The sequence below is a fragment of the Nyctibius grandis genome, chromosome 6 (assembly GCF_013368605.1).
Source record: "Nyctibius grandis isolate bNycGra1 chromosome 6, bNycGra1.pri, whole genome shotgun sequence".
Lineage (NCBI taxonomy): Eukaryota > Metazoa > Chordata > Aves > Nyctibiiformes > Nyctibiidae > Nyctibius > Nyctibius grandis.
This window is the reverse complement of record NC_090663.1, coordinates 25952822-25976025: the sequence shown is the minus strand read 5'-3', so window position 1 is coordinate 25976025 and position 23204 is coordinate 25952822. Positions and strand designations below refer to the sequence as shown.

At 36.4% G+C, this 23204-nt stretch overlaps 1 protein-coding gene across 1 annotated transcript in view; it reads left to right on the top strand.

Annotated features, from left to right (window-relative positions):
• The window catches only part of ARAP2 (ArfGAP with RhoGAP domain, ankyrin repeat and PH domain 2), a 136282-nt gene that overhangs the window by 51062 nt on the left and 62016 nt on the right, over positions 1–23204 (top strand). The window contains 8 exon segments of the mRNA XM_068403695.1: positions 5600–5715; positions 6889–7088; positions 7861–7946; positions 8631–8813; positions 10932–11106; positions 13107–13241; positions 20187–20331; positions 22579–22681. Coding sequence (XP_068259796.1) covers positions 5600–5715; positions 6889–7088; positions 7861–7946; positions 8631–8813; positions 10932–11106; positions 13107–13241; positions 20187–20331; positions 22579–22681 — 1143 coding nt within the window.

Sequence of the window (23204 nt, the reverse complement as noted above, 5' to 3'; positions counted from 1 at the left end):
CACAAACTTCGTGGTAGCTTCCCCAAAGTAAACCTAAAGAGCTATTGCAAATAGCAAAGGTAAATTCAAGGAAACATGTAAGGTCATATGTTGGGACTCTGATCAGAGATACTGTGAATAAAGTTCAAGAACCTTCTGTGTATGGGCAGAAATATGGATGGGCCTTTTGTAAATTAGTGATAGGATGGTAAGAAAGATGGATGTTAAAAGTGTGTGTACATAAAGACACACACACACACACACATATATATATACACACACATACGTATGTGTGTATATATGTGTTTATATGTAGTATATTTTTCTTGTATTATCTGGTACCTCTTACCATTATAGGGGCCTTATTTTGTATGTGTGTGTGTGTGCGCTCGCACTCACACCCTTAAATATTGCATGACCTCAAGATCTGACAGCCAAAGACAAAAAAAGCAAAGGGACCATGATCTCTTCATTCACAGAAAGGAAATTGATGTGTAGTGAGAATACTCACTTGATGTGGCAGGGGGGTTGGAAATAGATGATCTTTAAGTTCCCTTCCAACCCAAACCATTCTATGGTTCTATGTAGCAATTTCCAAAAGCGCAGTGCTCCCAGCATACACCAGTACTATTTCTGTACTTCAGAGTTCTGTACTTAAGTACTTTCTGTACTTCAAAATATGCTACATATATATATTTACACGTGTATGTAGATGCGTGTGTGTGTACACGTAGAAATATATTCTTTTAAAATATGGCAGCAATTTTCCTTTTTCTCTGCTGTTGCTGTTATCCCCTTAGTCCTCCAGCAAAAAACTGAGATAAAAATGTGGACTGATATTTCTAATGTGAAAATAATAGAGTTAGTTAACCTTTAAAATAAAACTTGGCATTTATTTCCAAGAATTTTTATGTGAGGGGTAAGGGTAAACTTATGATTGTGGTTGGGTTTTTTTGTTGGGTTTTTCTGAAATCTTTTCCTGAGGCAAATTGTTTTTTTTTACTCAACTTTATATATTGTGGAAGAAATGCTGGATTCATAAAAGACAGCACATCCAAAGACATGATTATAACTGCTAAAACAGTAAAAGTTGAGGAACACAAACAGCAGCTCTAGAACTCCTGTGTTCAGATGAATTTTGGTTTGACTAAACCAACAAGAATGCCAGCCCAAGTGTTACTAGTGCAAAACTGAGTGGAAGGGAAAAAATAAAAAAAAAAGACCAAAAAAGTATTATACTTTCCAGGGAGAGGAAGAGTAGTTTTGTAGAGAAGGTCTGTTCATTAACTGAGAGCCACAAGATTCAGCCTCTGATTACAGATTTGTTTAAGAATTCCATAGAGAAAGATGCCTGGGCCTGTCTTTTTAAGACAACATACCAGAAGTTAGGTGTTCAGCAACTCTGAAAATTAGACTTGTTTAGATGTAGCTGCATGTTTTTATTCATACATATACTTAAGTTTTCCTTAACCTTGGTGTTTATTATGTCTGTAAAACAGTGGTAATATGTTAGAAAACATATGAGACTGGATGAAATTCAAGGAGGTTCAAAATCAGAATAAAACCGAAGAAAGGTTAGTAAAGCCTGTCTCAGGGTAGCATTTGCCTGTGAAAAGATAATACATAAGAGAAAGCAATGTTGTACACTGATATGCACTTTATAGATACACGTTAAAGGTATGTTTAAAAAGAAGTTGTTACATAATTTCACAGTTTATATACAGATGACAAATTTTAATAGGTTATGTCTTTTACAGATAGGGGTGGTAATGACAGTGTGACTCACATATAATCATTCCTCCTTCAGGAAGGAACAACAGCTTACCAGAAAGCCAGTACTCATCTCCTAGATAACTACTTTCCCCTATTAGTATTTTTAGCCTTCAGTTAACTGTTTAGTAAATACTTTTGATCTATTATTATATCTGTAAAGAATTTGTTTTTTTAAAAAAAGCTCTTATTGTCAACCATTTTTTCAACCTTTCTTGAAATTCGTGAAGATAGTATAAATATAGACATTTAAGACATGTCTATATCTTAAAAAAAAATAAAAACAAAAAACCAAAACCAAACCCCTCAGCTTTCTCTGCATTTTTGAATCTTCTTAAACTTTTCTTTGTTTGTCAGAAAGTCTAACACAGTTTAATCTATGTGAAACAATGAGCTTTCATTCTGTAGAAGTAAGACAATCCTTATTCTGAAAAGATACTGCTTGGTCTTGCTGTCAGTACGTTTGTATAGTGCTTGAATGGCCCTGTTGTCCTTGTGTGCACTCAAAGTGAATGAATTTATCTTTCGAAGTAGAGCATTTCTTTCTTCCCTATACCAATTCCCACTTGTGTTTCTGAAGGAGAGAACAGGACTGCACTCCTGAAAGCTTATAATTCTGAGCCTTGAAAATTAGATTCCAGTGTACCTGTCGCTCACAAAGCCTGGTTTATGCCAAGTGTTGTTCAGTTACCGTAGAGTTTGTTTGGACCATTACAGAAATAACTTCACTCTAATGCACCAATGAAATTGGTTAGTTTGCCACCACCTTCAGTTCTGAAAAGTATATTCCTCACTTCCAATTTCTTAATCTTTCTGACATTCCTCACACTGAAATTCAGTACTGTAAGTTCTTACCCACTTGCTGAATTTAAAACATAATAGTTACTCTCTCTTCAGTGTCATTGTTCATACACTGGGTGCACATGCAAATTTTTGAGAGTTGGTGCTCCAACTAAATATGGATAGAGACTTTCAAATTAATGCATTTAATTTCTAAAGTGATTTCTGAATTCTTAATTGTTAAGTTCAGTACAACAAAGTTTGGTGTCTGTCTTCACAGGCATAAAACGTGTGTGATCTTCGGCCTGCAGGGCGCTTCCATGCAGCCTGCTCCCTTTTTGCTCCAATGAAAGTGGGTGCAGCTAGTTGTTTGAAGGCATAAAAAAGAAGAGACTGAAGGGAATATAGGATAGAGATTTTCAAGAAGGAACAGTGTGGAATATGTAAATGAATAAAGTTTAGTTACTGTTTCTTTTCTCCAATGTCATGTAATGAAATTCTCAGTTATCAGGCAAAAAGGAACTACTTTTTTTGTACAATTAGTATTTGGAAAATTTATGAAGTAGGATGCTGCAGAGGCCTCAAAGCATGAATTTATTTAAATTCCTTGAGGATGTGGATGTGAATGTCTAGTAAGTATGATGGCTTTGCTGCAAGTATTTGTTCAGAGACTTTCTGGGCTGAAAGTCCTTAGATTGCTGGAAGCTTATTTGGGAACATGAGAATGTACCTTTTCTTATTTACATTCTTTTTATGACAGTTTCCAGTAGCGAGTGCTTAAAGGGAAGCTACTGTACTAGGTGAACTTTTGATCTAGCTCAATGTGGTAGTTATTATTTCAGTAGTCTTCATTACTCATAATTTACCTTCAGAGAACTCTGATCTGGACCTAAGAGTATATTGAACTACTATTAACCGTGGCTTCTGGCAGTCATTCAGCTGTTATTTAACAAAGAATGCATTGCACTGTTATTCAGGTACAAGTATAGTCTTCTTACCTGTCCTTTAAAAATCAGGACTTCTTAAGGCCAATTATTTCTAATAACTGAAACCAACAAATGTAACCTGCGTCCAATTTACATCTCAGAAGTGCAGACCATTTAATTCTAGAAGGTTAAACGTGGGTTTTTTTTTTTTCGTCTTGCTCGTTTGATTTGAGACACTGCCGCTAATTGAAATAAAAATTTAGTATTGTACTATCCTCAGTCTTTTTTTATCCTATATTTCACGCTTCTGTTTTTTTCACTGGTGATGTCCGACTTTAAGAATGTTTCACTGCTACAGAGCATGCTGTCAAGTTCATACTCAAAAAGAGATTATCCTGCCCACTCCTTTCCCATAGAACTGATATTTGAAGATGAATTAGGCACTGTGTAGGCTTCACAAAACTCTCTGCTCTCTTCTAAGACAGATGTGTCAGTATGAAAACCACTGATTTATAGGAAAATGGGGTGGGCGCTGAAGATGAGGGGGGAGAAGAAAAATGTCTATGTTACAGGATATGAGGGTAGAAGAAAGGTAGAAATATTAAAAAATATATGAGGAGTGGCTAAGCCAGGGCACTTGTTGAAAAGTTATTATTTTTATAGAAGTTTGTGCTGAAATACACACTTGGGTTCCACACCGTTACTGTCAAGTGTAACAGAAGGTAAAAAAACCCCTAAAATTCTTAATAAGAAGTCTGGTAAGGAAACATTAGCTGACTCATCCCACACTATGTTTAGTTAGTGGAAATTATGGCATTTTAAAAATCTCATCTTAAAATGGACACGGTAATGCCTTTCAAGGCATGATTCTCGTCAATGCCCTGTGTGATATAATTAGTACTTCCACTTGTGTGTAGACCCCGTATGTGTTCTTTAGTTCAGATTTAGCCTTATCAATCATGGCTAACATAATATTTTTTTTTTCTTATACCTGAAATAGGGGAATGAAGTGAAAAGAGTTTTGTGAAGTATCTTCTCGATGTGAGCTTTAATACTTAGAAAATTTGAAAATCTTATGAAAATAAACTTGTCCATTATGCAGTTTAAATATGTATATACTAGAAAAAGAATCCCTGCTGTGCAGGCAGGTAACTCTGAAGCTTTTCCTCTCCAGTGATCATTTTTTTTATCACCCCATACCCGACTACTTGCTATGTGAGAGGTAACTTAGTGAACACCTTGCAGATGGTAAGATATGTGGATTTGGTTTTTTGCTTGGGTGATGTAGTTTGTTTCTGATGCAGTTACTGTTTCCGAGAAGTACGCTGATATTTTCAGAGATTGAACTTGTGGAAGTGGATACCATTAGATGAACATCTAAATCAGTTTAAGAAGGAGATACTGATGGTGTTCCGAGTAGTTCAGAAATAACATATATGCTTATCAGTGTTTCCAAAATGCATGCATTTGAGAGAACCTCACAAGAGCTCACTAAACGTTTTATTTCCCAACTGTGTTAATGGAGGGCTGATTCTTATCAGGACTGGTTCTTAAGGCAAAAAAGCTTAGCATTTCTAATAATTGAGTCACAGATAACCCTTTGTCTATTTTGTCTGCTGTGTAGGACTTTTTTTCAAAGACAAGTTTGACATGTTTAGTTTATGTAATACATGAGAAGCATGAGCAACCAAAGGTTTAAGAAAGAATTTTATACATAATGTATTTTATTTTGTTAAAACAATCTGTTTAAAAGCAGGCAAAACTGCTGTCAATGAGGATTTAGATGTATAAACATTATTTAATCATTAAAGTATGATTTAAGCTAGATACTTCCATAGTTTTGGATCCACATTTTAATGCAATCTGTTATTTAGCCTTGTTTTTTTCCTTTATTAATAGTTACAGTGTGCTTTTTTGTGTCCTACTAACAATCAAGTAAGGTCATTCTAGCAATTAGAAGCATAGTGTTTGGACAAAGTTTAGTGTAGGTTTATTTATACATTAATGAATTAGAAAGAGTTTGCATGTTATAGACAAAATGTGAATTACTGACCGTGGATTTTTGGACCATGCTGATTTAATTGTGCTATGCATGTTTGATTCTTGAATGATAAAACCCTGAACTTTTATTGTCTTTTCCCTAGGATTTTAAGACAGGGTTTGGTATCACTTTAATCCCTATGAACGTGGCAAATGTAAAACAAGTGGATCGGACTGCAAAGCAATCTTTTGAAATAATTACTCCTTATAAAAGCTTTAGGTGAGAACTTTAATATTAATGTTACAAAATACGCAAATAACTAATGCACTAAAGAAATACTTGCTTCATACTATAGTGACTTATCTAGTTTGGATGAAAGGTAATGCTTTTATTAAGAATGCTCAGCTTTTTTTTTTAAAAAAAAACAGAAGGATTTTCTTTCCTTTGTTTAGCTCTGTGCTTCATCTGTTACCTCTCTGACTAGATATCCTGTGCCCACCAATTTGTATTTTTATGTAGCCGCCTTTGTTCATTCTGTGCGAGGGCAGAAAAAAAAAAGTCACTTTAACAACTTGACTCCATCTTAAGAATAACAAACTGCAGTAGTGAAATAATGCTGCATCCATTTAATATTAAATATTTTATTCAAAAAGAAAAGAATCAATCATATGCCATCGCTTGTACAAATCCTCCATTGAAATCAGTAGAAAGTTTCCCTTTGGCTGATGCTGTTGTAACGATTTTTAAGACCATAAAAGTATATGCTAATAAAAGCCTTTCATTAAGTGTTGTGGTGTTTCTTAAATAAAATCTCAGTAATGCAGGAGAAGGAGAAATCACTTTGTTCTCCTGGGCTTGCTAAATGTTAGCAAAGAATTTTCTTTCATTCTCAGTCGACTGGAGTAGCAGGTAAATTAGTCTTGATCAGTGATTTGAATCTGTGGCTAGTTGGTAGATAGCTAGTTCTTTGACTTTCTCTAAGCCATCACTATATTGGTGTTTGCTTATTATGATTTGTATTTTTTAAAAAGATCAATATAAATGAAAAGCATTTTTTGGCTATTGTAGTTAGCAAGTGCATTTTTACTCCTCAGTAAGTCTCCGTGTTTCCTTACGTCATTTTATGACTTTGTTAAAATTCAGGCTTTAAGTTTTGTGCATGGTAACGTAAAAATATTGAAAGTAACTCTGGAACATAACTTAAATGTTACGAAAGCTATGTAGCTCATGCTATTAGTGATTTTGTTGAAAACTGAACACGAAAATAGAGAGAATATTCATTGACTAAAACTACAAAATAATACATTCCATCTTAGTATTTATATCTGCGTAGAGGAAGATTTTTTTTTGACTGTGATTTCAAGTGTAAATGTAATAAATGAAAGACTGCAGACTATGTTTAATTGGTCTTTAAAATAAAGATCAATAACACAGAAAAGTCAATTGTTTCAGCTTTACAGCAGAGTCAGAAAGAGAGAAACAAGACTGGATTGAAGCACTGCAGCAATCGATAGCAGAAACTCTGTCTGATTATGAAGTAGCTGAGAAGATTTGGTTCAACGAGTCCAACAGGAGCTGTGCTGACTGTAAAGCTCCCAGTCCTGACTGGGCATCCATCAATCTCTGTGTTGTCATTTGTAAGAAGTGCGCAGGTAGAGTAATTAATGACAGGCTGTGTGGGTTCTACAAAATGTCATATTTGCATATCTGTATATGTCCTTGAATTGGCTTTTTTTTTTTATTTTTAACAGTGCCATCCTTGTGACAGTTTTGACAAAAATTGAACATAACTTTTCTTTTTTTTTTTTTCAATACCAAGGTCATCCGTATTCTAAAGCACTTCCATGTATAAATGACAGGTCTGTAAGGTGATTGGTTTCCCTTAGATGAATAATCCTTCACAATTAGTGAAAATTAGTGAAAATGAAGACACACTAGGACTTCATGGGAAATGGCTGGCTTTTGCAAGGCTGGGTGCCAAAGGATAACAATTTTCAGTGTATAAACTTGGGGTATTAATTCTATTATATCGGGGCATATTTTACTGCCCATAGGGATAGCTTTTTCAGATACGACTAAAAATCTAGTTCCATCATGTTTTATATTTAAATATGTGCTTAAGCAGTAGATTCAAAGAAATAGTTTATAACTCTAGGCTCTCTTTCAAAAGAAACCCTCCCAAAAGTTTTCTACATCAGACGGCCTACTTTGTTTATTCAGTACTATCAAATGCAATCTAAGTTTTTTTTGTTTTAATTTTGGGGTTTTTTGGTGCTTTGATTTTATATTCAAATATCAACCCCAGCCTTTTTTAAAAATAGCAATTAGAATAAAACTGTCTTCATTAGGTTTTTTTGTTAGTTCAGCGGAAGAGAAACCCAATTTAAGTGCTGTAGTTAAGTAAAAATACTCTTGGATTTTCAGGACAGCACAGATCTTTAGGACCAAGAGATTCAAAGGTCCGGAGTCTAAAAATGGATGCCAGCGTTTGGAGTAATGAACTTATTGAGGTATGCTGTGATATTCTAACTCTTTGTTCCATCTTGAAAACTACTGTATGAATAGGAGTTATTTATTGCTTTACTCACAAGAAAACTGAACATACAGCTGCTAAATAACATGTAGCTGTTATAGCAAACTTCATGCTTCTGGGAATAATGTACGTTTGTGTGATTCAAAATATTCATTTGTTTTGATAACAATCTATACCATTTATCTTAATATTTCTACAAGCATCTGATGGGGGGGGTAGGGGGAAATGCTTTTGGAGAACAATCATGATGGGCAGTATTGGGAAGGGAAAAAGAAAGGAAACTTCTCACTGCCAGTTTAGTTGCTTGGGGTGTTAAAAAGTGGTGCTGATAGAGAGTGTTGAGTCATCACTGTTTTCTTTAAAATATATGCTAGTCTTCTCTCACCTTTTACTGGTATTTTCTAATATGTACTGAAATATTATAACTGGTTAGCCTTGTAAAGCCTAGTTGCTATTGATGGTAGATGATGACTACAGACTTTATTATTCATTTATAGATGACCATAGGCAGTGACTGAGAGAGGCTTCCATCTCCTGCAGGCAATTTTTTTTTTCTTTAATAACTTTCTTTTTCAACTTTTAGTAGCTGAAAACTTTATGGAGACTAGCTTCATATCCTTCATGCTATTATTGCTTGTTTTTTTTCTTACACCTCATCCAGCTCTTTGTCATCATTGGAAATAAGAGGGCAAACAGCTTTTGGGCAGGAAATCTTCCTCCAGATGAAGAGCTGCATATGGATGCACCTGCAGAAAAAAGGATAGCATTCATTACACAAAAATACAAAGAGGGAAAATTCAGGAAAGCACCTTTTCCCTACAAAACCAAGGAACAGTTGAATAAGGTAATACTAGAATGGGTAAGCCCATACTATACCTTTTGTATGTGCAGTTTGGTCATCTTGTTAAACTGGTGAGAAATGAATTCAGAATCCTGAGTGACATTCTCACAGAGCTGAATAAAGGTTGGTTTGGAGCCTTTACAGGAGTCATTTTGTGATTTCTTAGTTCCTCGTTTTTTCCAATTTGTAGAAGCTCATGGTACCTATATGGTGCCTGTAGTATGTCTTCCACAGCCATCAATGAATATGGATCTTTATTTTAATTCAAATGCACACTCTAGGGATGCAGAGTCCCACTTCACTTCTTTAGATTCCTTCTTTATGTATTTTTGATATCTTATATGTCTAACATCTAACATTCCAGTACTTCAGATGATTCAGTGTTATCAATGCCGAAAGTATCTCATGCACACTTATAGTAGCTTGTAGCTAATTGGAAATGAAATAAGATAAATTCTTATTTTAGTTCTCTGTGTTTCCTTATACACAAATAACACAAATTCTTTAAAATTACGAAGTGGAAAATGCTAATTATAATTATAAATTTCTGTGCCAATTTTTTATGTCCATTTGACTGACTTCTAATATGTTAATTTCAGAGTCATGATTGTTTAGAGTTCATGAATATAGAAGAGTTTAAATGCATATATGTTACAATGCTAATGCATTCAATTACACGAGTCAAATTGTCTCAATGGGTATGCAGAGATTGTGAGGAGGCAGTAACATTTAAAAGTTATTGTGGTTTGAACTAGAGAGGTCTTGTTTGTTCAGTGGTTATTGTGTCAAAAAGGAAGTGTTATTCTCCATACATCTTATAAGTTGTATATCAATTATACACATAAGAAGTTAAAATATGGGCATGTAAGTACTTGTCTTTAAAACACTTCTAGCCAAAGTATTGAACCATCCCACTGTAGAACTTGAATTAATGTTTTCTGCATTTCATTGGAATTGGAAACATTTTTGGGCTTCAATGGGAACTCTTTATGTCTTTGCAAAATAAAACATTTGGATTGCTTTTTATTTATTGGTAGCAGCTGTGCAAGAGACCTTATTTAATATTGTAACTGCAGATCACATAAAATAGCTCTGTGTTTTACAGGCTTGATTTTTCTGAAGTCTGTTTTTTGCTGGTGGGGAGGAAGGATGTCTATCAATTAATGATTTAACTACTGGGAAAATACATCAGATGTAATGGTCAAATTCTCTGTAGAGACATGAAATTATCATGTAATAAGTGGTCATTGCCAAGTAATTCTAGAACTTTTACTGAGCTGTCTGCCCTGTCATCTCGTGCCTACTGAATGCTTATATGTTTATTAGAACGGATGAATTTTAGAGGGTACTCGTCTTGAGTGACTTCTGCCTTAATCGTTTCAGAAAAACTCATTCATTAACTAATTTAATAATACATATTAAATCATAGAAATTATTATGGAATAGACTGCTGCAATTGTGCAGCTACTCCTGGTTTTAAGGTTTTGGACCAATATTTTGGGGGAAAAAAAAAAGGTTGTGTTTGTCTGTCTTTGTGTATATAAAAATGAAACGTGACTGATGTTTTAGGATGTGGTGAGATCTTTAAATCTCAAGGAAGATGACCAAGTATTAAGATACCCTAAAGAACAGTTGCTTTATTGACTGTGACCATAGTTTTGAAAAATTACCCATGAATTTCAGTCTGTTTCCTAGGAATAGAATTTAAGGATCAAATCTTGTCTCTTGGGTTGAACTTTTGAGGTCCGAAATAATAAGAATTTTTTCTTTAGTAGTTTAGTGTGTGAAGGAAAATGAGGGGGAATTTTTCACATAAATAAACAACAAGCTTATTCTCCAGTTGTTTTAATTCATGTTATTCTGCCCAAGTGAAACTTGTGGCAGCAACATCTTGCAGGGTTTGGGGTGGTGATGGTTTTGGGTTTTCTTTTTTTGTTGTTGCTACTTTTTTCTAGATTCAGACCATACTTCATGATTCTGGCTACTTCTCAATATTTATGGTCTTTGAAAATGCAGGGCAACAATATTGGAGGTGAAAGTATTTGCATATAAATTACATGTACTTGTTGCTAATGACTTTCTAATTTAAAGAGACTTTTTATTTTCCCTCTCCATGATAAGGCTCTGTGTGCTGCCGTAGTTAAACAAGATGTGCTAGAAACTCTGATGTTGCTGTTCAGTGGTGCTGATGCTATGTGTGCCACTGGAGACCCTGTTTACAGTACTCCATACTTATTAGCCAAGAAAGCTGGACAAAGACTGCAAATGGAATTCCTGTACCATAATAAGTTCTCAGGTACGGTATATTCTCTTTGATTTGTTCTTCTAATTTTATAATGAGCAAAAGGGAAGGTAGGAAGAAATTCAGAAGAAAAATTGTCATGGAATTGAACAACAGTGGTATAGGAGAGGGTGAGTTGTGATGACTAACTGTATTTCAGCAGACAGAGTATGTAATTGTGTACAAGTTACTTTTATTTTGCTTAGACATCAAGTTTAGGACTTAAAAAAAATAAGAAAAAAGCCTGTGATAACTCATAGACCTCATACCCTTACTTACAACACAGAAGAAAAATATCATCTGCTCTGCCAATACTATTAGGCTTTTGCCAGAATAAATAGGCATATACAGTTAACGTGTATCTAAAGTATTCATCTGGGGCTTTGTTTTTTCTTAAAAATTGATATCTACCTCTACTGCATACAGACCTACCTGTTTTTTCCCAAACTCTCCTCCGAAAAAACTCACCTCTTGATCTTGTATTAGTATGTATCCCAGCAAACTATCTTTATTTCAGATCACAACTTCTGTTACAGCTTGGAGCACGTGATAAATTTTGGCCTTGAAAGTCAACAGTTCTGGTTGCAGTGTGTGACTGTTATGAGGCTCTTGAAAACAGAAAGCTATTCTTAAAAATAAATGAATTGTAGAGTATGGTTGTGCCTGAGCTTACCTTTTAAAAAGGCTTTGCAGTATCTGAAGCAGTCTGGGAATGAAAGTTCACACACAGGAAAAAAATTAGGTATGCTGTACTGCAACAAGCATTGTGGGCCAACTTTCCATTGTGTTATGCCATTCTGCAAAGTAACACTGCGTAGGCTGAACAACAAAAGTTTTAGTGGGAAATGCAGGAATGATTTAGGACTTCCTAGAGCAGACATGGTGCCTTAAGTTCTGCCTGAGCATTGCTCTGGCACAAGTGCCAGGCACTGGTTCCTAGGATGTTGAGCTCAGTCATTGTGCAAATACAGAGCTATTTTTTGCTAATTATGCTATCAAGTGGTCCTAAGGCCATAGAGAGAAGTTTGCTTGTCTTGGCTCTGTCTTTTCTACTTTTAGCTCTCCTGCCAAGGCAGCATCACCATGTGCTTGTTGTTCTCTTCAGAGAAAGGGAGGTCATTGCAGGTTGCCAGGGATTCTCAGAATCATTTTCCGTCTGTTACTAGAGTTGGTTGTAAACTTCTAGATAAGCTCTCAAGAGAAAAAGTGCCCTTCTGCTGAAGCATGTTACATAAGGGATGAAAATAAAAGCTTAGTACACTAGAAAACCATATTGTAGATTACATTAGCAAGCAGTAGTAGACATTGGCAATGTTGTAACTGTCTTCGTTTAGCCCGCATGTGGGGATAAACAATAACAGTTTTTCTCTCACCCAATGTCCCTTCCCCAGCTGAGGAAGGAAATTGGGAAAAAGAGGGAGACTCATGGGTTAAAATTAAACAGATCTAATAAAATAAAGAAACCAATATAAATGAGAATACACAAAAGTATACTTAGCTACAGTTGCAGCAGGTTCCAGGAATACCAATTATTGGCAATGAGAGAGGGAGAGAGAGAAGAGAGAAAGAAAGGAGAGAAGAAGAAGAAAAGAAGGGGGAAAAAAAAAAAAGCTAGAAGACAGGAGAGCAAAACAAGCCCCACCTCTTCCCACCAAGCCCTCCCTTTTATAGTGAACTTGGTTGTTAATGATATAGAATACACCTGTGGGCCAGCCTGGGTCAGCTGTCCTGGATTTAGCTGCTAATGGCCCTGATCACCATGGCTGGCCACAAACTGAAACAAAATCCCAGTGAAACTGGGACAGTAACAAATGTGAACCTGTATTTTTTTTGATTAATATGTAAGAATTTTACTCTAATTATAAAAACAAATCAATAAGATGTATCTGTGCTGTAGTAAAGATATTACAGAGCAACTGGGTATCTACAGGTACGCAGTTAAAGACCTGTGGAGAAATGGTTATAATGGATATAACTGAAGTTCTGTATGTTTAAACTCTATTTTCTTTTAATAGATTTCCCAAACTGTGATACTTGTTTTGAAAGCGGCTTCTCTGAACATTCTTCACATTCCACCTTTCTTTTTGAATTCTTATACAAAGCTTCTTCTAATACTGCTAAGCTTCTTACAGAGAAGAAATTAAAAGAAGGTATTTCACTTCTTCTTTATGTACTTGAATAATACATGAATATGTATGTTTTGGATTAATATGGTTCTTTTAAACTTCTTGCGTTACTTTTTAAAGATAAAGTGTCTTTGACATGACATATCCTCTTTTGATTCAGTAGACCTCTTTCAGATAAAGAAAATACTGATTGTCTTGATTTCTTTATTCAGTGCTTGACAGAGGAAGAAAACTGAACTACTGAAAAAATATTCAAGTTAACAACAGTTATTGATAAATAAAAACCACTTAGAAACATTTCTCACTTTAATTATATTTAGGTGGATGCTGCTAACTGCCAAAAAGTAGTTTCCATCTAAAATGATAATATTCCGGAAATCATTTAAATGTATCACTGCCTTTTTAGTAAGAGTCTAAATGGTCAACACCTAGGATGTTTCTCAAGCTCACAAATTTTGAAAGTATTCCGAGTGGAAATTAGGACTTCCAATAACCTTACAACAAATTGAGCTTATTGGAGTGAAAATGTGTGTATATCACAGTAGATATATGTGATTAAGCAATCTGGACTTCCATAAATCCATGGGCCCTGATGGGATGCACCCGTGGGTGCTGAGGGAGCTGGTGGAAGTCATTGCTAGGCCACTCTCCATCATCTTTGCTAAGTCGTGGGCAACGGGAGAGGTGCTTGAGGACTGGAGGAAAGCGAATGTTACTCCAGTCTTCAAAAAGAGCAAGAAGGAGGACCCGGGTAACTATAGACCAGTCAGCCTCACCTCCATCCCTGGAAAGGTGATGGAGCAACTTGTCCTTGGTGCTGTCTCTAGGCACATCAAGGATAGGGGGATCATTAGGGGCACTCAACATGGCTTCACCAAGGGGAAGTCATGCTTAACCAACTTGATAGCCTTTTATGAGGACGTAACCCGGTGGATAGATGATGGTAAAGCTGTGGATGTGGTCTATCTCGATTTCAGTAAAGGGTTTGACACGGTCTCCCACAGCATCCTCGCAGCTAAACTGAGGAAGTGTGGTCTGGATGATCGGGTAGTGAGGTGGATTGTGAACTGGCTGAAGGAAAGAAGCCAGAGAGTAGTGGTCAATGGGACAGAGTCCAGTTGGAGGCCTGTGTCTAGCGGAGTCCCTCAAGGGTCGGTACTGGGACCAGTACTATTCAGTATATTCATTAATGACTTGGATGAGGGAATAGAGTGCACTGTCAGCAAGTTCGCTGATGACACAAAACTGGGAGGAGTGGCTAACACACCGGAAGGCTGCGCAGCCATTCAGAGAGACCTGGACAGGCTGGAGAGTTGGGCGGGGAGAAATTTAATGAAATATAACAAGGGCAAGTGTAGAGTCCTGCATCTGGGCAAGAACAACCCCATGTATGAGTACAAGTTGTGGCCAGACCTGTTGGAGACCAGCGTAGGGGAAAGGGACCTGGGAGTCCTAGTGGACAACAGGATGACCATGAGCCAGCAATGTGCCCTTGTAGCCAAGAAGGCCAATGGCATCCTGGGGTGTATTAGAAGGGGTGTGGTTAGCAGGTCGAGAGAGGTTCTCCTCTCCCTCTGCTCTGCCCTGGTGAGGCTGCATCTGGAATATTGTGTCCAGTTCTGGGCCCCTCAGTTCAAGAAGGACAGGGAACTGCTAGAGAGAGTCCAGCGCAGAGCCACAAAGATGATTAAAGGAGTGGTACATCTCCCTTATGAGGAGAGGCTGAGGGAGCTGGGTCTCTTTAGCTTGGAGAAGAGGAGACTGAGGGGTGACCTCATTAATGTTTATAAATATGTAAAGGGCAAGTGTCATGAGGATGGAGCCAGGCTCTTCTCAGTGACATCCCTTGACAGGACAAGGGGCAACGGGTGCAAGGTGGAACACAGGAGGTTCCACATAAATATGAGGAAAAACTTCTTTACAGTGAGGGTGACCGAACACTGGAACAGGCTGCCCAGAGAGGTTGTGAGTCTCCTTCTCTGGAGACATTCAAAACCCGCCTGGACGCGTTCCTGTGTGATATGATCTAGGTAATCCTGCTCCGGCAGGGGGATTGGACTAGATGATCTTTTGATGTCCCTTCCAATCCCTAACATTCTGTGATCTTCTGTGATCTTCTGTGTCTGTCAGTCTTCTGTGATTTGTTTTTTTTTTTTTTTGAGATGTTATCAGATAATTTACTTAGCTTTATTTTTCCCTTTTCTCCCCAGTTGTGTTCCTATATTTTTCTTCCATCTAAACAAAAAAATGATACAGATTTTTAAAATATGGGCTGATTAATGGCTGAGTTTATTGCTCCTAAAATCTTGACATGGCATTCTGTGTTGGTATATAAATATTTTTCTATGATTATGTCCATATTCTTGTGGTGTATGCCTTTAAGATCCTTAGTAGAGACTAAAGCATGTTAAAGCATATAACTCCTATTTAAATATGCTTTTGAAGAATCTATATGTTAGTCTGGGTCCAAATACTTGAAAGCATTGAGTGATCAACAGGCAACTTTGCAGTTGTTAACAGACACCTGTTGTGGCAGAGGACTGCTGCTGGACAGGAATTTCTTCAGGATTGTTCTGAAACTGCTTATTCAGGAAAGAAAGGTGTAACTGCAGACCTCACTACTACTTACTCTAAGTGCAGACCACCTCTTCTGTGTTGTCAGTATCTGTATTCATAAAAAAACTTAGAGTCCACTAAGAGAAGTAAAGAGCAGGTACAAGGCAATACTACTGGTCTCTTCTAACACAATGGTATGTTGAAAGTGCAGTATAAGTTTTTAAATGCCTGTATAGATTGAAGATTTAGCTATAAATGCTCACAGAAAGTCTTCTGTAGTGCTTATTGGGGAGATGTAATGGGAGTGAGCATCGTTAGTCGGATACCTTAAAAGTATTTATGAAGAAAGCCCTCAGACAAGAAACAATTGAATTTTGACTGCCTTCCATCATAAGTTTTTAGTGGACAGAAATGAAGCTGCTTTGAAAGCTTGTAGTCTATTGCTTAGCATTGTACTTACTACTTGGATGAACATACAGTGAATGGAAAGGAACCAGATTTCCCTCAGCTCAGGTTTTGGCCTCTGAAATTGTGATAATGTCTTGTAGATGGTAGATGTTCTACTGTTTGTTTTTTGGGGGGATTTTTTTGGGGGTGTTTGCTTGCTTTGTTTTTGCATTAATGTTGAATTACTCATGTGTCTGTCAGGAGTGATGTTTCTGGGATGGGTGCTTTACAGATACATAGCGAGATAGGTTTCCCTGACCATTTGCAGTTTAAGAAGACAAATGGGACAAGGGAGGAAGATGTAATAACAACATCCTTTCAACAACAGAAAAAAACCCTGCAATTTTGAATTAGAAACTGCTCTTGCCTGAGGGCTCTAATATATCTCAGCCATGTGTAATAAGTATTATGACAAAAGGGTTTTTTTGCTATTTAAAATATAAAGCACATAATCTTTTTTTTTTCCTTCTGTATTGATTTTTTTTTTCCCTACATCAAGAACTGTTTCTAACTTTATAGAAACTCATTATCATGAAGTAATATGGGATTTGCATATCGAAGATTTTTGGGAATAGGTGGTAATATTTTTTTTTCCCTTCTTACTCTCTTTAGAAAATAATTTGATGTTTAGAATACTAAGGGATGGGATATACAGTTTCAGTTCCCTCTGCCTGTAAAGATTCAAATAAGAAGGTCATATTGCACAAAAAAGTGACCCAGCTATTTAGTTCTAGAAGAAAGAAAGAAGCTCTGCTGTTGAAGCAGTTCTGACTTTTTGCGAACTAATTGAGTTCTCACTGGGCCAGAGAAGGGAGCACCCTTCTCTGAGTGGGGATTACAGCACTTGCCAAACTTTTGGGCCCTGTCCCAAAGTACATTGGGCTTTTCCTCAGTGCTATGAATCTCCGAGGTAGTTGTCAGCCTTGCCTTTAGTGCCAAGGGCTGAAAATTTAAGCGCTGTGTTTATTGTCACAGAAAACTGTTATCATTTTGTGGGCTGAGCCCTAATGGTAAAAGGACACTCAAGAAATCATTCAGTGCTGTGAACTGAACTCAGGTTTTATAACAACCAGGTGGAACACCTGGAAATACAGTCCAGTTTTTCATAATGTGGATTTCAGCGCAGGAGAGTGTAAGCCAACTTTGTGTATAGTTCCCATTATCCATCAGTGGTTTCTGCAGGGGTGCATAACTTTTGAGGAAAGTTGTTGTTAATTAACAGCTGTTGATCAGCAGGAAGAGAGCTCAAACATTGGTGCTATTCTGATGCAATGGATCAAAAAGTAAAGGTTAGAGATTTAGTAGCTCATGTTTGGTTTTCTGCTCCTGTTTTTAGTTTAAAAGGTTTTATGGAGCCCCGTTAAAAGCCTTGATATTCCAAAATCCTCTTTGATAGTTGTAACAGTTTGATGAATATTGAAGCAGTAAGCTATTTTGTAGAATAGTCTTTGGGGGATAGGAGAGGGGAGATATTTGTAAAACGTGTATAAATCATATAGCAAATAACAGAAAAACTGATTGGATGAAATATCAGATAACATACTAAGTAAGTATTGGCTAACTACAACAGCAGCTTGTTTTTGGTGGTTTTTTTTTTTTCCCAGAGCTGTTTTACCAGATTCTCACAAATACTTTACCAGAATATTTGCAGCTGTATAGGAATTTTAAGACTGTAGAATTAAGCAGGGTATTTTCTCTTAGGACCTGCTTCTCTGCAGTGGTGGGAATAGATGCACCTCAAATTATATTCTAAGAAGTAGATGTAAGCTAGAATGAATGCATGAGTATTTTGAGTAGCAAATAGTCATTAATATGCTATGTCATGTGCTGTGTTCATATTTTAAGTTCATAAGAAGGAGTAGACATTTGGTCTTAATTAAATATGCCAAATAATACTTCTAAGTTGCTCTGCAGATTTTTTTTCCTCCACCTTGTATTTTTTTTTAAAGTGTAGATGGTGTTACGACCTGGTCTCAACTAGTTCATAAATCCCTTGGAGTAAATTAAGGTGAAATGACACCAAATAACTGGTATGAAATTAAGGACAATTTATTAATACAGGGAAAGTGGCATGGTCGTAAGTGTCTTGGATTTCTAAAGGCATTGAGAAAAGACAGAAAAGGAAAAGGGAAAAGAGAAAGAGGGTAGAGACTATGAGAGAGAGGAAAAGAGAGATCACCACCCTTGGATCCAGTGATGTAAGTTGCTTGTAGATTTGGTAAATTGCTTGCAGAGTTGCTCCTCTGGTAAATCGCTTGCAGGATTGGTCCTCAGGTGGTGGGTGGGAGCGCACGCCCAGCATCCTAAGCGAGAAGTTCTAAATACTTTAGGTTATTTGCACGCGAGAGAGGAGAGGGTGGTAACATCCCTCTTGTCTCCCCCCTCTGCTCGCTTCTCATGCTAATTGCGACGCCTGTGCTTTGTAGTCTTAGATTGTTCTCGAAATGAGTCGGTGGTCCCTCAAGGGGTGGCTGGTGGTCGCGATCCCCCCTAGTTGTGGTGTCCGCTATATGACCCCGCTTCTGCACAAGCGTGGTTGATGCCTTGCAAAGTCGTTTTACGTGTAGCCTGGCCCCAAGGAAAAGATACCATCCGGCCTCCCTTCCTCCAGCCAGAGTTGTAAATCACACCAGTTAAGGCACAACAAAGGTATTGTTCCATTCCCAAGGCCCTTATCTCTTGCCATACTTCCAGGCCTTTATAGCACCCATCCACTCCTCCAGCCAGAGTTGTCAAACAAGTTGTTTAAGGCATACAAACTCTGTCCGTCACAGATGGCAATTACTAAATACTCCAATATATCTAATTTAAAGTTATTTGAAGATAGAATTCTTCATTGGGTAATTTAACCATGCTCAGCAACTGTAAATTGTTACACATTGAAAGCACCCTACAAATGTTAGCATTCTGTAAACTACAGTGTTGCTGAATGAATTTACCCTTGCCAGGTATATATGTGAATAGCAACAAGAGAGATCTCCAATTCATTCTAATGTGAACATGTCATCCTGAAATGGCTATAGCTACCCTCTATCTACAATGTATCCATTTATCTCCCCCAGTATAAAGGAATAAATTCTGTACAATTTCATTACTATCTGACACTTGGGCCTGTAGTGGAAGAGAATTGAGCTCTACCACTGATGTACCTAGAAAGGGTTGTTCTATTAGTTTTTCTGTTTTATCAGTTTGTCATCCCCTACTATTTTGGTAGCATATTTAAAAAAAAAAAATTAATCATGTTAAATAACACAACTTCTGATAGTGTTTTCCTTGCATTTTCTAGTAGAGTGCAGTGGATACAAGTTCTATATGTATGACATTGTTTTTTCTAGACTATTTGAAAGGCTTAAATTGTTTCCCTTCATCTTCTGACAGTGAGTGGACACCCAAGCATTACCAAACAATGGAAGACATATTGACTTGGTTTTGGTCTCTAGTTCCAGCAACAGGAATGAAAGAGTAGCCCTTTTTTTGCTACTGCATACCGTGATTCACTCAGTCATTTAGCTATCAGCTTTTGTCAGAATATATTGTTCTTGTAGCTTTCAGTGTTTCTAACATTGTAGCGTGTTTTCTTTTCACTTCCTTAAATCTCTTCTGATAAACATGTAACATGGTACCATGTACTAGCTCTTCCCCCATCAAGTTCCACATCAAGTGAAGTAAAACCCCTATACAATGGTAAAGTTAACTTATGAGTCGATTTAATATATTCATAAAGTAAAAATAGGTGTGTTTTATTTGAAATATTTTCTTAAATTACCATGTGCTAGAGTTCCTGTAGGTTAAGAGTATCAACACAGACATTGAATTCTTAGCCCACTGAAGTCAATGAGACTGAGATTTCATCATAAATGTATTACTGTTACAACAGAGCTATGCATCCTGTGAGGCGACCTCTATAGGAAGAGGTAATTTTTATTATTATGCCAACTGATTTTTCTATTATTTTTTTAATCACAGATTGCAACAGAAGATGGTGCACTTTGGAAAGTGGCTTTCTAAGCTACTATGAAAGTGATAAAACTACAACTCCTAATGGTATGATTGACATCAATGAAGTTATCTGTCTTGTAGTGCACAAGTCAGACTTCTTTTTAAATAGAGGGTAGGTTCCCAAATTAATATTTTGATAAATAAACTCAGGTATTTCAAAGGTTTTATTCTGGGTTTTCAGAGCTGTTCATTTGTTCCTGAGTTTTGAACATGCAATTTACGAAAAAAAGCTGAATTATTTTACATTGACTTCAAGAAATAAGTGCTATTTGGGGATTTTTTTTTTTTATAATGATATGATGAAAATGTTAGGATAATTTAAAAGGGCAGCATAAATTAGATACATCTGTTTCTTATTAAAACTGTAATGCATATTCTCAGTGCTTAAAAGGTTACATGATGATAAATTGAACAATTAATACTCATTTTTCTTTCTCGGATTGACCTCTGCCTCAAGCCAAAACTCTTGCTTTGTTTCTTCCTGATAATAATGCAGCAGATTAGAATTCTCCACAAGGATTTCTGTTTTGGTCACAGATCTATCAGTCTTTGAAACCCATTCTTTGTCCTCAGTTGAGGACAACAGTGTAACTGTTGAACATTGTGTTAGTTTGAAGATAACAACTTTTTTTGTGGTCTTGTTTCTTTTATAAGTTTCTCACATCCCATTTGTACATTAAAAACATCACATGGAGATTCTCCTAAATCTGAGTTGCATCCCAGTGACACTTGATTTTTTTAGGGCAACATTTTTGTTTAATCTATACTTTGGATCTGTCTAACAAACTCCATAACACTTCCTTTTAAATTTCTTTATATGTGTGTGTATGTAAAATAACAAGCTTTTTCTACAGTCTAATCCTGCAATCCTTGTAGTTACAAAGCAAAAGTGTCTTTAGCTACTACAGAGAAAAAGGGCATGCAGAGGAGAGAAATCCTGAAGCATAGTGATGCAGCAACATGCTGCATAATACAATGGAGATGGCCTTCGCTATTCTGCAGTAGCATAGCTTTGTGGTTTCCAGAAAAAAAAGAAGAATATCACTTTCTTCTTCTGTCATCAAATCTAACCTATTGCTTGCTGCATCTCCAAATGGTTCCACTTCAGGATAATACCTAAATTAAAAATGTGTTGGCTGAATACTTCACTTTTAGGGAATGACTAACCTCCTGCTGTGGTTTACCGCAGTTGGGTAGTTTTATGAGAAACTTCCCTAAATTTGATATTTCGTGTAGTGGAACAATTGGTCCTTAAAATGTCTGTTCTATTAGCATGTAATTTTCAAAGTGGTTATTGAAAATGAGTGTTCAGTTCTCCAGATTTAGACAAATCTCAATCTCCAGCATTGAAAGGAAAAAGCATATTCCATCTATTTGGATTCTGGGGAGAGGTCACAGATGAAATCATACTATCGGTGGGTGAACAATAATTTATAAGTTGAAGACTGACACTAAGTCCAACAAAATATTTAGTTTCTAAATTCTGCCCGAATTTCAACTGTTTTGTTTTTTCTTCTTTTACTATCCTTATTATTTATCAGTTAAAAAGGGTCCATCTGTTTAAATAATTATGTACTCTTTAAAAAGAAAAAAAACAAGACACCCCCCAAAAAACTTCTAAGAACTTCTCGAGCTACGGCAACTTCAAAGGGTAGTCGTAAACACAGCAGAACCAAACTCTTCTTGGTGGCAGCAAGTGATGATAGAAGGAGTGGTAGTGAACACACGTTTCACCCTAGGACATTCAGGCTGGATGATAGGAAAAGCCTCTTCATTAGAAGGAAGGTGGAGGACAGGAACAGGTTGCTGAGAGAAATAGTAGTCTCCATCGTCGAAGGTTTTCAAGGCTTTTCATTGCTGCTCTGATCTATGGTTATTGATGGTCCCACTTTGAGCAGATTAGACCAAGTGACATCTAAAGGTCCCTTTGAATCAACATTTCTGCGATTCTGTGGTAACGTGTTTACAATTCCCATTCAATGAGTTGGTCTGCTTATATTTGACCTAAGCAAAATGTTTTGAATGCATCACAAAAATATACTTGCTGAAATATCGTGAACAAAAAAATCCTGTGAATTTTAATGACTATATATAAAAATTTTTTCATTTCAGAATTACTGAAAAAACTATTATGCAGTAGCCTCTAAGCATGTATTATTGACCTGAAAAGCACTTTGATCATGTTGTGTTATAAAATACTCTATTATTAGCTGGGTTGTACTTGTAAGATTGGAGGAGAAATGCAGATGGATTCCATTCCATAGGTATGAAATAATATAAAAATAGAGAGAGAAATGAGACTTGTGTCTACTGTTACGAAGACTAAATACAGCTGCCTTTTTCCTCTTGCTTGCTTTAGGGACATCTTTACCTTTGAAATCTACTTAATGTCAGAACGTGTTTTTCTATTTGGAGCTGAAACTGCATATTCACAAAGAAAATGGACTTGGGCAATAGCTAAGGTAATACTGATAATTATCTTTTCCAGTTAGGCCAGGAGCCTTTGCACAAAGGATAAAGTGTCATTGTTAGCTTAAAATCCTCTGAGAATCCATTCTTGATGAATACTGATCTACCTCATGTGTAAAGGTTTCTTGTGCAGCAGGAAGAAATAACTTCTGTGATTTAATGTTTGAAACAAGATAATAAAATAAAATGGAAAAGGAATCGAAGCAACATTTTAATGCCGACCTTAAGAATATATTAAAAGTTCTCTAGTATAAAGACATATACTATATGAATTTATTTCAACTGTTTATGGTTGCAATTCTGTTCTTCTGTTTGCCGAAACTGAATTCATAAAGCAGTACCATATTTTATACAGTACCAAATGCTAATAGTCACATTACTAATTAAATCAATTCTAGTTTACAAAGCAAAAATGTTTGAATTGTAGAGTATGAATGGAAAAACTATGTTATACTTGATTTTATAATTTAAATTTAGTGTATATATGGGTTTATGATTGATAAATCTGAAAGTCTT